This window comes from Rhinocladiella mackenziei (genome assembly GCF_000835555.1).
Source record: "Rhinocladiella mackenziei CBS 650.93 unplaced genomic scaffold supercont1.2, whole genome shotgun sequence".
Classification (NCBI taxonomy): domain Eukaryota; kingdom Fungi; phylum Ascomycota; class Eurotiomycetes; order Chaetothyriales; family Herpotrichiellaceae; genus Rhinocladiella; species Rhinocladiella mackenziei.
In genome coordinates this window covers 921,497-933,538 of record NW_013550603.1, presented here as the reverse complement: position 1 = coordinate 933,538, position 12,042 = coordinate 921,497, and the positions used below count along the sequence as shown (strand labels likewise).

The 12,042-nt window shown below is 50.3% G+C and overlaps 4 protein-coding genes across 4 annotated transcripts; 2 read left to right on the top strand and 2 right to left on the bottom strand.

Moving 5' to 3' along the window:
- Window positions 1–3,019: 3,019 nt before the first annotated feature.
- Window positions 3,020–5,675, bottom strand: Z518_02150 (uncharacterized protein; the record flags this gene model as incomplete). The annotated part of the gene is made up of 3 exons (XM_013419179.1): window positions 3,020–4,339; window positions 4,366–5,088; window positions 5,136–5,675. 3 exons carry the CDS (start codon window positions 5,673–5,675, stop codon window positions 3,020–3,022), a joined length of 2,583 nt encoding a protein of 860 aa, XP_013274633.1.
- Window positions 5,676–6,291: 616 nt separating this feature from the next.
- On the top strand, window positions 6,292–8,532 carry Z518_02149 (uncharacterized protein; the record flags this gene model as incomplete). Its single annotated transcript, XM_013419178.1, has 7 exons — window positions 6,292–6,344; window positions 6,410–6,847; window positions 6,900–7,003; window positions 7,071–7,368; window positions 7,408–7,667; window positions 7,719–8,152; window positions 8,212–8,532. The coding sequence occupies 7 exons, from the start codon at window positions 6,292–6,294 to the stop codon at window positions 8,530–8,532; spliced, it is 1,908 nt and encodes a 635-aa protein (XP_013274632.1).
- A 207-nt stretch (window positions 8,533–8,739) lies between these two features.
- Z518_02148 (uncharacterized protein) lies at window positions 8,740–9,713 on the bottom strand (the record flags this gene model as incomplete). Its single annotated transcript, XM_013419177.1, has 2 exons — window positions 8,740–8,767; window positions 8,824–9,713. 2 exons carry the CDS (start codon window positions 9,711–9,713, stop codon window positions 8,740–8,742), a joined length of 918 nt encoding a protein of 305 aa, XP_013274631.1.
- A 736-nt stretch (window positions 9,714–10,449) lies between these two features.
- Z518_02147 (uncharacterized protein) lies at window positions 10,450–11,617 on the top strand (the record flags this gene model as incomplete). Its single annotated transcript, XM_013419176.1, has 5 exons — window positions 10,450–10,645; window positions 10,716–11,010; window positions 11,077–11,105; window positions 11,168–11,393; window positions 11,503–11,617. The coding sequence occupies 5 exons, from the start codon at window positions 10,450–10,452 to the stop codon at window positions 11,615–11,617; spliced, it is 861 nt and encodes a 286-aa protein (XP_013274630.1).
- Between the last annotated feature and the right edge of the window lie 425 nt (window positions 11,618–12,042).

The window sequence follows — 12,042 nt, the reverse complement described above, 5'->3', positions numbered from 1 at the left end:
CCAGCCTGACCGTAGCGTTACATATATTGACGATCAGATGCTGCACGGACGGGAAATATTGTGGAGCGAGGCCGTGTGCACGAGATCTACCTAGATCCATCCTGCGCAATCCGTATCTTTGGGATACCTGAAATGTCATGTACTTGGTGTCCCATATCAGTCCTCCATCTTTTAGACCCTGTTGCTGCCTCTCTCTGGAACCATAAATATACATCGGACCTAAATCATACACCTCCAATCTGGATGATAATCCTCAAAGCTACCGCTGGCTTCCAGCTCCGGTATCTTCCCGTCCCGGCGTATGGTGGTCTCGTCTTCTCACTGCCCATTCAGCCTTTTCAACCAGACATAAAGCACCACATCACAGACCAATGCCAACATGTACACGCCCAACATGACGCCGTGGCCAGTGAAGAAACGTAACGGTTCGTCCTAGATCTGCGTGCCCATGGTACTATACCCCTACACGAAGACCTAGCAGATGCCATACGCGGCGCATCATTTCGTGTATCCATCGTACGTAGCTGAGACCTATGATACTCCGATGCCGATCGCAGGGTACGGCCCCTCATGGCTGCGAAACAGCAGCCTGCCATCAGGGCCACTTTGTTTGTGATGCTTAGTAGGATTACAGAGTCGATGACGCTCGTCAATAGACACCCAGCGATAGGGACTGCGCGGCGTCGGTATCGGTCTGATGTCCAACAGATTAAGGGTGTTGAGACCACCGCGAAAGAGTACGGGATGATCATGTAGAGTTGCGCGGTTAGCGTGTCGAAGCCAAATGCTCGCACACATGTGGGTCCGGAAAACATTGAAGGCAGTGATGCCTAGTGCTGGAACCGCGAGGGTTAGAGAGCCAGCCAAGTCTTGAGGTCACGCAAGCCGATCAAGACCTGTCGTGGGATGATCTTTGGTCCGGGGGTGTTTTGCGCTGAACAGTGAGGGAAAGGGCGTTAGCGAGTGGACCCTGGAGATGCCTAACGGCAAGGAAATTTCCTTAGGGTGTCTGAGGCTGTCACTTGTCAGCTATGGTCCGAGTAATCAGGAGTTGATTTTAGGATTCCGGAATAGCCAGTGTCCTGTCTGAGCAACTCGGTCGGGTACACTGGGTAGGATCAAGTTGACAGCTATGTCCAGAGCAGTAGTCGGAATCCCTTCCACGATGAACAGCAACTGCCACGAATAGAGACCATGATCGAATTTCAAGTCCTTCGCTACTCCATGTGAGATCATCCCGCTGGCAAATCTGGCGATTGGCGTTGACCAGCATATAAGGCCTGTTCATCCGACATTAGTTCATCTGGTCCCTTATTGTTTCGTTCCGTAACCAGATGTGGGTGCAAGGATATGGTATGGGGCTTACAAGATCTCAACGCAAGTTCGTCAGGTTTAAACCATAGGCTCAAATACAGGAAACCCAAAATCAGGATCACCTCTCCGAAGGCCAAGAATAATCGAAGAGCCATGATACTAGCGAAGTTTTCGGCGGTGGGTATCAACGTCGCGCATAGGCCGAAGAGGAGAATCGCTCAGCCGAAAACAAATTGTGCCGGCATGGCTCTCATGAGTGGCAGCTGCGGGGAGTTCGATAGCGAGGAAACCGACGACTGTTTTCAATGAACGTAATCAGTAAGAGCTTTGCTTCTAGTGTGGAGCTGTCTTTGCCAAAGGGAAGGCAGATCTGGGGATTGAACGGGAGGAGTGGCAAATATCATCAGTGCCCGAAAGAATCGTCGATTGTCGATGTTCAATGGCTGTCTGTAATCCCATGAGGCGAACATTTCTAATTTGTCCTCGATCCTGCAACAATCATCTCGGTGTTGAAACCTGTATCTATAGGGGCAGGAACACACCGGAGATTCTTTTGGGATGAAAGTTTCTCGAGTTCCTGTTTAATGTCCATGTCTTGATTTCAAGGGATATGGTCATATGTCCACCCGGTGACAGTAAGTTCTGCAGCAGCACAGGCATTGTTATGCCCTCCAGGGTTGTTAATACCAGGTTGATCCGGGCAGCAGGGCTTTGACTCGTTGGCTTCGACTCACTTCAACTTTGTAATATACTGGAGGTTTCCAATGAGATCGACATTGCTCAAGGGTGGGGCCGGAAGGATGAGAATATATACATGCCACGAAAAGGAAGCTATGGCTCCTACGCCTTGAAGATTCTCGAAACGTGTTGTCCATTGTGCCCAGACCTCTCTTCCACATCGATCCATCTTTCCCCATGGAGACGGAGATTCCGAGAGTAAATGATATTTCGGATCATCATATTTTCTTATCGAGTCGAAAACCACGCCTACTCCAGAATTATAGAGATGGCCCCAGACTAAGCACTCCGCAACCTCGCGACTCCGGAAGTCATGAAACTCAACGAAGAAAAATAGTCGCTAGGCTCCTTAGGACCCCAACTTGATGCCACGAGATGCAGCATGTTGCGGAGGCAAATGTAGAGGTGTGCATCTGGCTGTGGCTCGGAGAAAGGAGTCTGAGATCGGAAGTCCGAAAACCCGGAGCGCACGAGCACGTGAGGCGTTGAAGGCCGTATGGGTTCAAAAGCGGATTCAGGTGTTGGAGGAAATTTGGATTTGTAATTATTCACTATTATTCTTAGAGCCAAGAAGTTTAGAGCGGTGCGAAGGCGGACCTCGGTTAAAAAGGGAATGCTGAACACGGATAGGCTCAGCCTTGCCAACCTATCCGAGGCAAGGCTGAGTCGAAGAGAGGAGAAGTTTCGGGCGGCGAGAATTTTTGTCTTCTACGCGGTGAATCCGCTCTGATTCATCAATCATACGTATCTAGACACTCGCACTCTGGTATTGACTATGAGGATGGAGATTTCGCCACAGAAAGCCATATACGAACAAGGCCTTCTAGGCAACAAATTTTCAATTTCGACATGGACAAACCCATTGTGCACTAGCACTACCAGATATGAGTATCTGCTTCAGCTGTTTCTCTAGGTGAGGCATGCGATGGTCAGTCTGTGAAAGGCTGCTGGCATCCCCAAAGACTCATCATTTCACCAGGTCCATTAATTTATGTATACCATGTGTGTCCAGCCTGTCAACAACCTCGCAAACTTTTCTTGCCCGTTCTTTGCCGTAAACCTCTGCCGTAATACTCATAAATTTGGTGCAGACATCGTCCCAGGTGGCCGGATTATCCGGCTCCCCTATAGGATTTTTAAGATATTCTTCCTGCACTATTCGGTTATCCCATTCAACTTTCAAACTAGTCTCCAACCCCTTGTACGAGTCATTGACATTGGTTTTTACCTTCTCAAGAAGATCATATACCTGAGTGTCTTGGATGTAATCGTAGACTTTCCAGCCGAGTTTGGATCCATGAAGCCATGCGATGGCTGTTTGGTAGAAAGTGCTAAACTGAGCATCCACCACGTTCTTCGGATGGACTTTGCTCGGCTTTGGTTCGCCAACAATTGGATAGCATTCCTTGCTTAAGGACGCGGTGATGCTCTTCACGCCAGCTTTTTGGCCCTCGGACATCTTGGTGGCGAGCTCGATGTGCCCGTGTGTCATGCGACAAGCAGGGAATGGTTTGATGGCGACTGAAAGGAACTCCCCACACTCCTTGAAGGGCAGAGGAGAGCGAGGCGAGAGTGGTCCTTTGAGGCTGCTGTAGACATTGAGCAACCCAAACTTGCCTTCAATGGGATCTGCTGCTCCTAAGACGCCCGCTTCGGCCAGGGTATAACAAATGAAAGCGTCGTGTGCGGCAAAGCCAGGATGCAATCGTTTATTCCAACTTCCATTTGTAAGGTATTGCATTGAACCAGAAACTTTGGAGATGGCGATTCCAAAGGCGTCAGCAATCGTATTCGCATTCCCTTTTCTGAGCTTGCCGATCACCGCTATGGCCCCGAAGATTCCAGCCGTGCAGGCGTTGTGGAATCCGAGGTCGTATCCTCCGGTCCCAAGCGCAACACCCAACCTGCAGGTGACTTCGTAGCCGGTAGCCAATGCCGTAAAGAAGTCTTCAGTCGTTGCTTTGGCATTTGTCTCGGCTTCAGCGAGCGCTGCAGAGATGACGCTCGCACCAGGGTGTAGAGCGCCATTGAGCATTGCCGCGAGAGGCGCTGGCCATGTCTGACCATTTGCTACTGCAGTGGCGACACCACCACCGTTGAGCGCTTTCATACAGCCAACAAACGATGCTGAAGACTCGCTAAGTTGGGTCGCAGCCGCTGCAACTCCAATGTAATCCAACAAGAGCAGTTGAAGTTTCTCTTTGGCCTTGGGCGTCAGGTCGTCATACCTCAAACCGGATACGAATTCTGCGAAGTCCTTGGTCGTGGCAGGAGCGGATCTATTCATCTTCTCATGAGAGAAAATCCGTTGACCAGTGGCTTTGACTCTTCAGTAGAACGAGTGTCATTTTGATATGCCTTATCTGATGAGGCCCCGTTGGCAATGACTCCATTGAACTGGTCGTCAAAGCAATCCTTAACGTTACCTGGGATCAGGATATTCCCCTCTAGGATGCGTCGAGATGTCCTAATGAAAGAGAGGGTCTCAAATTCTGGAACTCTGTTCTCAAGACCCGGTTTGACCTTGACCACAACGGGCATATGGCCCAAAGCATGCTGGATCTCGATAACCGGTTTCTGAAGGTTTCCTTCAAACATCATCTGGGTGACAATAGATCCTGGAATTCGACTACAGGCGGCCGTACAAATAGCTCCAGTGCCTGCCATAGATGGGTGACACATGTTATCCAAAAACAATCTTGCCTGGACATGGCAGTCAGGGTTAGTCGGCAGTGAGACCAGCACGACCATTGGGATCATAGGAGACTGGTCATCAACGAGTTCCCAGTCCTTACACATCCCCACCATTTGGGCTGCTTTTCCCCGAAGCTTTCTTATTCTTGCGATGAGTGGCTTATCTTGATCGAGGACTTCATAAGTTTCGCTGCCCAAAGCCCCCATATCATCGGCTCGTACAAAGACAAGGATATTTCCGATATCACAGATGGTGAATTGGATATTGGACCCATCTATTGTGGTCTCGTCCAACACGTTATTGGTGGGAAGAGCTCCCTTGTTGAGGCACGCTCCAGTTACCTACCCAGTCAGAAGTCACCAGCACGGAAAGGAGCCAAATTACTCACATTGCTGTAGTCCATCAGGATGGGAGCTCCCGTGCCAGGACAACCTGCAATCGAGAAACTCCCGTCTTCGAGTGATTTTCCAGTTTCGGGATCGATAGGGACATGCGATATAAGTACCTTCTTCGTTCCAGTGTTGTATATTCTGACCTCCTGCGTTTTGATGGTCGGGTCCAGACTAACGCCTGGTCTGATCCTCTTGGCCAGCCCTTCATCGATAGTAAAAGGACCAACACCAGCAGAGATGTTGCCGCAATTCCCGCTGTAGCCCACAACGTCATTGTCGATTCCAACTTGCACAAAAGTATAGTCAACGTCTACGTCTGGTTGATCTGATGGTCTAATCAGAGCAATCTTTGATGTAGGGATGTGACTGCCTCCCATGCCGTCAATTTGCAGAGGATCCGGGGAGCACATGATCCGTCGTAGAAAACGGTCTCGGTTGACACCTGGGGGAGGCACATTATGTTCATGAAAGAAGAGAGCCTTGCTTGTGCCACCGCGAATATAGGTGACAGGTACAGATCGCTTGTTGGTCGACATTGTGGTCATTGTAAGGTGTGCTTTAATCAATGACCCGTGAGGAAATTAACATAGAGTTGGTGATGCTGAAACGCATCCTTCTATCCCCGGGGGGAGTCTTTCATATCGTAATGTCATCTAGAATCTCTGATCGCTATTCTCACTGGGATGTGTCTGTTATTGCAAACAGGCGGCTCCGCTCTCTATGGCAAGCCTGAGCCTAAGCCTGAACATTGGCCGATCGGCTTTTGTTAGATGAGTTGGGGCACCGGCTCGCATGGGCGAAACTTAGATTATAATCAAGTAGTGATAGGCACAAGCTTCTGGCGCATCGTCTTTCCGGATCTTCTCGTCTAAAGACTGCATAAGAAACTGTGCGAGACTTGGCTGTGCAGCGGCCACTGACAGCCATTGAGATTCACGACGCTAATATGTGAGTTGAGTCCCTCGATCTGCAAAGAGAGGCTTCGAAACTTTGCTGACATATGTAATAGACAAGCCAGCATGTAATGAATGCCGCCAACAGAAGGTACCGTTGGGCCGTTGTTTCTTTGCTACCAGGAGTGGTCTGAACTGCTTGTAGCTTCGATGTGATGCCAACAGAGATTCCCGGAAATCATGCTCACGATGTCGGCGCATGGCCTTGGACTGCGTGATATCTGACACCTTCCAGCGCACCAAAAGACAAAGGTATGAACTTTGAGAAGGGGCCATCCAAAGATCCAACCGATACTAACGGACATGGCCCTTTGCAGCAAAGCTGATTTGCGCCACGAAATCAACCAGTTGAAGCGCAAGTTGATGATGGAAAAGAATTCCTCGGATTCTTCGAATGCACAGTTTGGCCCAAATTCAATCAACGTGAACGGATCAGGCTCGCTTCATCCCTTGTTGGAGAGCTCCCCTAGTCACTCGACTCCGATCTCAAAAGGCGCTTCCTCTACGGCCAGGATCAATGCAGTACCCTCGCAGAAATGGAATCTCACAGGACCAGAAAACCTGGCCTTCAGTGTTTCATTGGTTGATCCAAGCATACTTTTACCCAGTCCTAAATGCGACCTCACGACCACCTCTGCTCGGTCACGCCCTGGACGTACTAAGGCCGACCCATCCTCTTTCAAAGGCGAGACAAGTGCCCAAGCTTTGGGTGACTTTGAAGTCGAAGGAAACAAAATCGCGGATTGTTTTTCGTTGTATGTGATATATGCTACTGGTTAGAAAATGATCTACGGCCGAATATCACAGGTTCTATAAACATTACGCGCCATGGCTCCCAGGCGTATTTGATCCGGCCATAACACCTGACGAACACTATCAAAACTCCACTCTCCTATTCTGGGTCATCGTGTGTACAGGCGCGCGAAGATACAATGTCCGATAAAGCCCTCTCCTGTATCTGTTTCACCGGCCAACCAGTTGCTGCCCTCCAAGCGATTTTGCTCCTCTGTGCCTGGCCGTTGCCTGTGAGAACGTCGTTCAAGGATCCGTCTCCGGCTCTTGCAGGTATGGCCATGCAGCTTGCAATTCAGAATGGACTACATACGTTTTGCGAAGAGGAGGAATTTGCAAGCAGGCCGACCGCTCGGGAGCCTATAGTCGGCCTTCCGGCGGTGAGACTGGTGAGGATGGAAGCCAGTCCTGCGACGACTGGTCGGAGAATCAAACTAGCGTTCCGGACAAGTCATGGTGTTCCAAAGGTTCACACCCCCGTTTCGTGAGGATCTACTTTTCCGCTAACGTTGGCCGTGTATAGCACAAATATTTGCGACGGTTTGCCGTTCATGGCTATCCCGGGTAACGAGGGTATGGAACGGCGACAAACAATCGAGGAGTTGCTTGATGGAGTTTTGAACTATAGATACAAAGTGCACCTTATTCAGACAGAGGCTCTCACCGTCATTCGCCGCAATATCGACCTTGAAGCGCCGTGTGCTGGATCTGATCTGATTTCGCTAATCAACATCTTTGACGGCCAGCTCCAGCATGCCATACCCGATTCTCAGGACTCGATAGGTAGGCAGTCATTGGCAAAGACATCGACAGACAGACTCACCATATGGACAGGGATAATCACGCGTAATTGCGCAAGACTGCTGATTCTTTCTTTTTATTTCTTCGTCGAGACCAGGGAAGCCGATCCACAAGGGTTCCTGAAATTATACACAGTCGCTAAGGAAATCATCGAGCTCGCCTCTGATTTGGACACCAATGGCGACTTTGCTCGTTATATGACGCAATACCACGCACGAATTATCACTTTGGCGGCTTACTGTATCCTCCGGATTTGGAAGAGCCCGCTAAGACAGGATCTTCACCTGCGGAATGCCGACGGAGTCTTCTTCAAAGCGATCGATATCTCACGGGAAAGGTCTATCCAGAGTGGCGATCTTGACTCCTTGAACAGCATCATGCTGACCAAGTTGTGGTCCAGCAACAAGATCTTTTTGCGTCCTGACGGAACAAGAAATAGTTTGCAATTGGATCTTCGAGGTAGATTGGTAAGTATGGCAGCAATCCAAAAGCAGTTTGGGTCAAGAGCTGAGTAACGTCCCTATAGTCAATGAGCGTTGTCTTCGATTGTTTTTGGTGGTGGCGCCACGAGTTTGGCGCCTGCGTGAATGATTCAGTAGGGCAGTCAGACTCCGACAAGGGTTTGAATACTCTGAAATCGGGAAGAGATAGGAAGATGGCGCTTGAAGCAGCAAATGGACCTTTGGAACCCCTTGAAAATGCCACTGTCATCCCAGAACCCACGCTAGCATACACTGCGCTGGATTTTTCAGATTTCCCAGACTGGGATTGGACCGCGAATTTGGGTCCCTTGGAAGGTAAACCCCGGGTCTTCCTTCATTATAGCCCGGGAGATCTGACCTGGTGAAAAGGAATATTCGGACAACCGTTCGAGACAGATCCTCGACTCGCATTTCAGGCAAACCCACTTGAGAATAATCAATTCTCCACCACTACCAACATGATCTGAAACGCCAATGCGAGGAGTACCTTTCCCCGGATGAGGGAATATTAATTCCTGTCCAGTTCGTGGGGAATATTCCGAAGTTGTCCAGGAGGGACATCGAATACATTGTCAAAAAATTGCCAGTGCGTTTGGCGGGCTGGAGGTATAATGTCAGTAATCCTGAGCCCGCAGCATACTCGTGCATTTACTTACCTTGCTACTGCTCCAGGAACGTGACAGACTTCGCTTGTCAAGAAGAACGACCATCGCTTGACTTTTGCACAATGTTCGGCCAGTGCTTCACAATCGAATGGCTCTCCGATTGGCATACCCCAACCTGCGAGCAACACTTCGTGCATGTACCACGGTTTGACCGACGGCCACTTTTCAAAAGAAACATGGTCTCCAGCGACAGCAGCAAAGTTCTCCCAAAGCCACGCCAACGCTTCTTCCGACTGCTCGACGCCGCTACCTTTCACGGATTTCGAAACGGCTCGTCGCTCATCCTCCGATGCAGCATTGTAAGCGGCAACGAATCCAGTTCGGAGGACCAAGATGTCGCCGAAGCGTACATCGGTTCCCTGCCACTTCAACACAGCCTTGAGATGCTCCAGGGGGGTGGGAGTTGGACCCTCTTCCACAGCCGTGGGCGGAAGAACGTTGTACTCAACACCATGTGCGCGCCTCCACCGATCATAGTCGACAAGAATACCCCTTCCGACGATTCCCTTCTTCTCCCACCTGTCGACGCCGTTTCGGTGACTTTTGATCGAGCCATCATCGTCAAACATGTCTCCGAGAGCGACGCCATTGTAGAACTTGGCCTCCTTTTGGTACGCAAAATGCCGCAGTCCGTCCCACTGTGTACTGCCCTGGCTGTTGAAATGCCAAATGTCGTCGTTCACCACTCGGGGAGCTTTGTTGAACTGTTCCATGGAGAAGGGTTTGCGGCCGATTATCATGTTCTGGCCCAGAGCATCTAAAGGCCAGTTCAAGGAGAATCGTTCTCCGGTTTGGATCTCTGACTTGGCTGCCGCGAGTACGACGTCCTTTGTCAGGCGATTTATGGTACCCAACTCGTCATCTGCACCATAGAGACCCATGCTGAGAATTGGGGGTCATCACAATTGAGAGGAAGAGATGAGAAGGGAGAGAGTGGCAGGAATAAGATGCAGGGAAAGACCGAGCGTTGGGAGATTCAGGAGGTATTTTATTGCATCCTGTTCTGCATCTTTTCGGATGGTATTTCAACGGATGTGGCATCATCCCCCCGCCAGAAATGGAGTCAGAGAAGCCATGTCCTCACTCTCCTGTAGGTTGATTGAAATGGTCCGAAATCGTGGTCCGAGATTTGCACCGACTCTCGCAACTTGACTCACGAGGCTGTTAAGACCCTTGAATACGTGACCACGAAAATGAAAAGGGGTCAGACAATTAAAAGGAGCTCCGAAAACTTCGGAGTGGAACTGCGAGGGTGCGTCCCTCGGAAACTCCAGGAATCATGATCAATAGAATCGTCCAGATCGCGCATTCCCAGCTGATTTTCTCCTCCACATCGACTCCGAAAGATGCGGACGTGATTATTTTCCTCTAGGAGGGTCGGAACACTGGGGCCCCCGGATCCACTACGCCCTCATGGCGTTCTGCACAAAGATGGCGGTCCTTAAAAATTTGGGCGGATGAATCGAGCTATAAATGCTTCGTTGGTCGAAGAGGAGCCGCTGTTTGCTAGGGATCAGTCATATGGTCATATTTAATATCCTGAGATCAAGAATATTGATTGATCAGAGATCAAAACGCTCAGGAAAACAAATATCCCTGAATAAATACGTCTTCAACATGTCGCCCCCAGCCGCGATTGAGACCATTACCCAGACCACCGGTGCCAAAACCGAAGATGCCGTCACGGTCAAAGGGGTGAACAACGTCTCCGGCCGTCCAGGTTTCCGTTACGGCGCGGTGCCTAGGAAGGCGGCACAGACGGAGCCACTGAAGCAAGTCCGGATTCCCATTTTCGATAACATGGAAGACGAGCGTGAATTCCGCAAACTGCATCACGCGGCGGCAATTGCGCTGGCTCGGTGCCAATGGATATAACAATGAAGGCGCCGGCGGGCACGTTACGGTACGCGATCCCATTCTCACTGACGACTTCTGGATCAACCCGCACGCGAAGAGCTTCAGCCGTATGAAGCCCGAGGACTTGTGTCTAGTGAATGACAAGGGCGTCGTGGTGGGAGGCAACATGCATGCTGTCAATCCCGCTGGATTCTCTATCCACAGTGCCGTTCATCGTGCTCGTCCCGATGTGATTGCAGCAGTTCACTGTCACTCGGTCCCCAGCAAGGCGTTCGCTTCATTCGGGAAAAGGCTGGACATGATCAACCAGGATGCTTGTCGGTAGGTCTCACCATGTGGGAGATGTGGTATGGCTCTTTTGAGAGCAATGTTGATGACGTGTTCCAGATTTTATAACTGCCACTCTGTTTACGAGGGTTTTGGCGGCTCCGCTCTCGATCCACAGAGGGAATCAACATCGCCAATGCTCTGGGGCAAGGCAAAGCAGTGATCCTTCAGAACCACGGTCTCCTAGCAGTAGGCAAGACCGTCGACGGAGCCACCTTTAACTTCGGCGCTCTTGATCGCTGCATCGAAGCTCAGTTGATGGCTGATGCTGCGGGCAAGAATCGAGGCTGGGAGACTATCAAGGTCGGTCATGCAGAGGCCGAGTTCACCCGCCATGTGTACAATGATGAGCTGGAATACGTCACCTTTCAGCCTGCGTAAGTATAATGCGCAGTCCCTTGCCCTCCCCCTGTTCACATTTTCCCTCTTCTCTTTTCGGTCCAGCATTTTATTGGCTTGATCTGACTGAATGGCCGTGTCCCGCAGATTTGAGGAAGTGGTGTATAATTCGACCGGAGAACTGTCTCTGACGGTGGGCAATGAGAAATATCCAGACGAATCGATGAATTCTTTTGGAAGGAGCGCCCACGTTGTCAAATAGACAGAGACAGACCATGCCTGGGTTGGACGTTTGGGTACAGTCAAAGTGGAAATGTTAATACTTGGTCGGTGTATTCAATCTTTCGGCTGTAAGTTTCCGAGCTTCATTGCGTCCATGACTTGGAGAAGGAACGTTTCATCGAGACCACAAATCATTTTGTCATTTGCAATACGAGCAATACGTTCTTCCTTTCATGGGGTCAAGCTCGAGTGCTGTAAAGGGTCTCAAGAACCCGAGGGAGCATTGCATTATTCCGCTGTCATGTGGGCACGTGCATGGCGCTCGATTGTGCCTCGGTACCTCAGTTGCGCGACACGTCAGGGGCAGCAAGGCGACAAGGAATTCATGGCGGCACGAATCGTGGGGCTCGCAACACTCGCCATAAATAGAATCTCCTGCAACGAGATAAAAGACAGCACGATCCC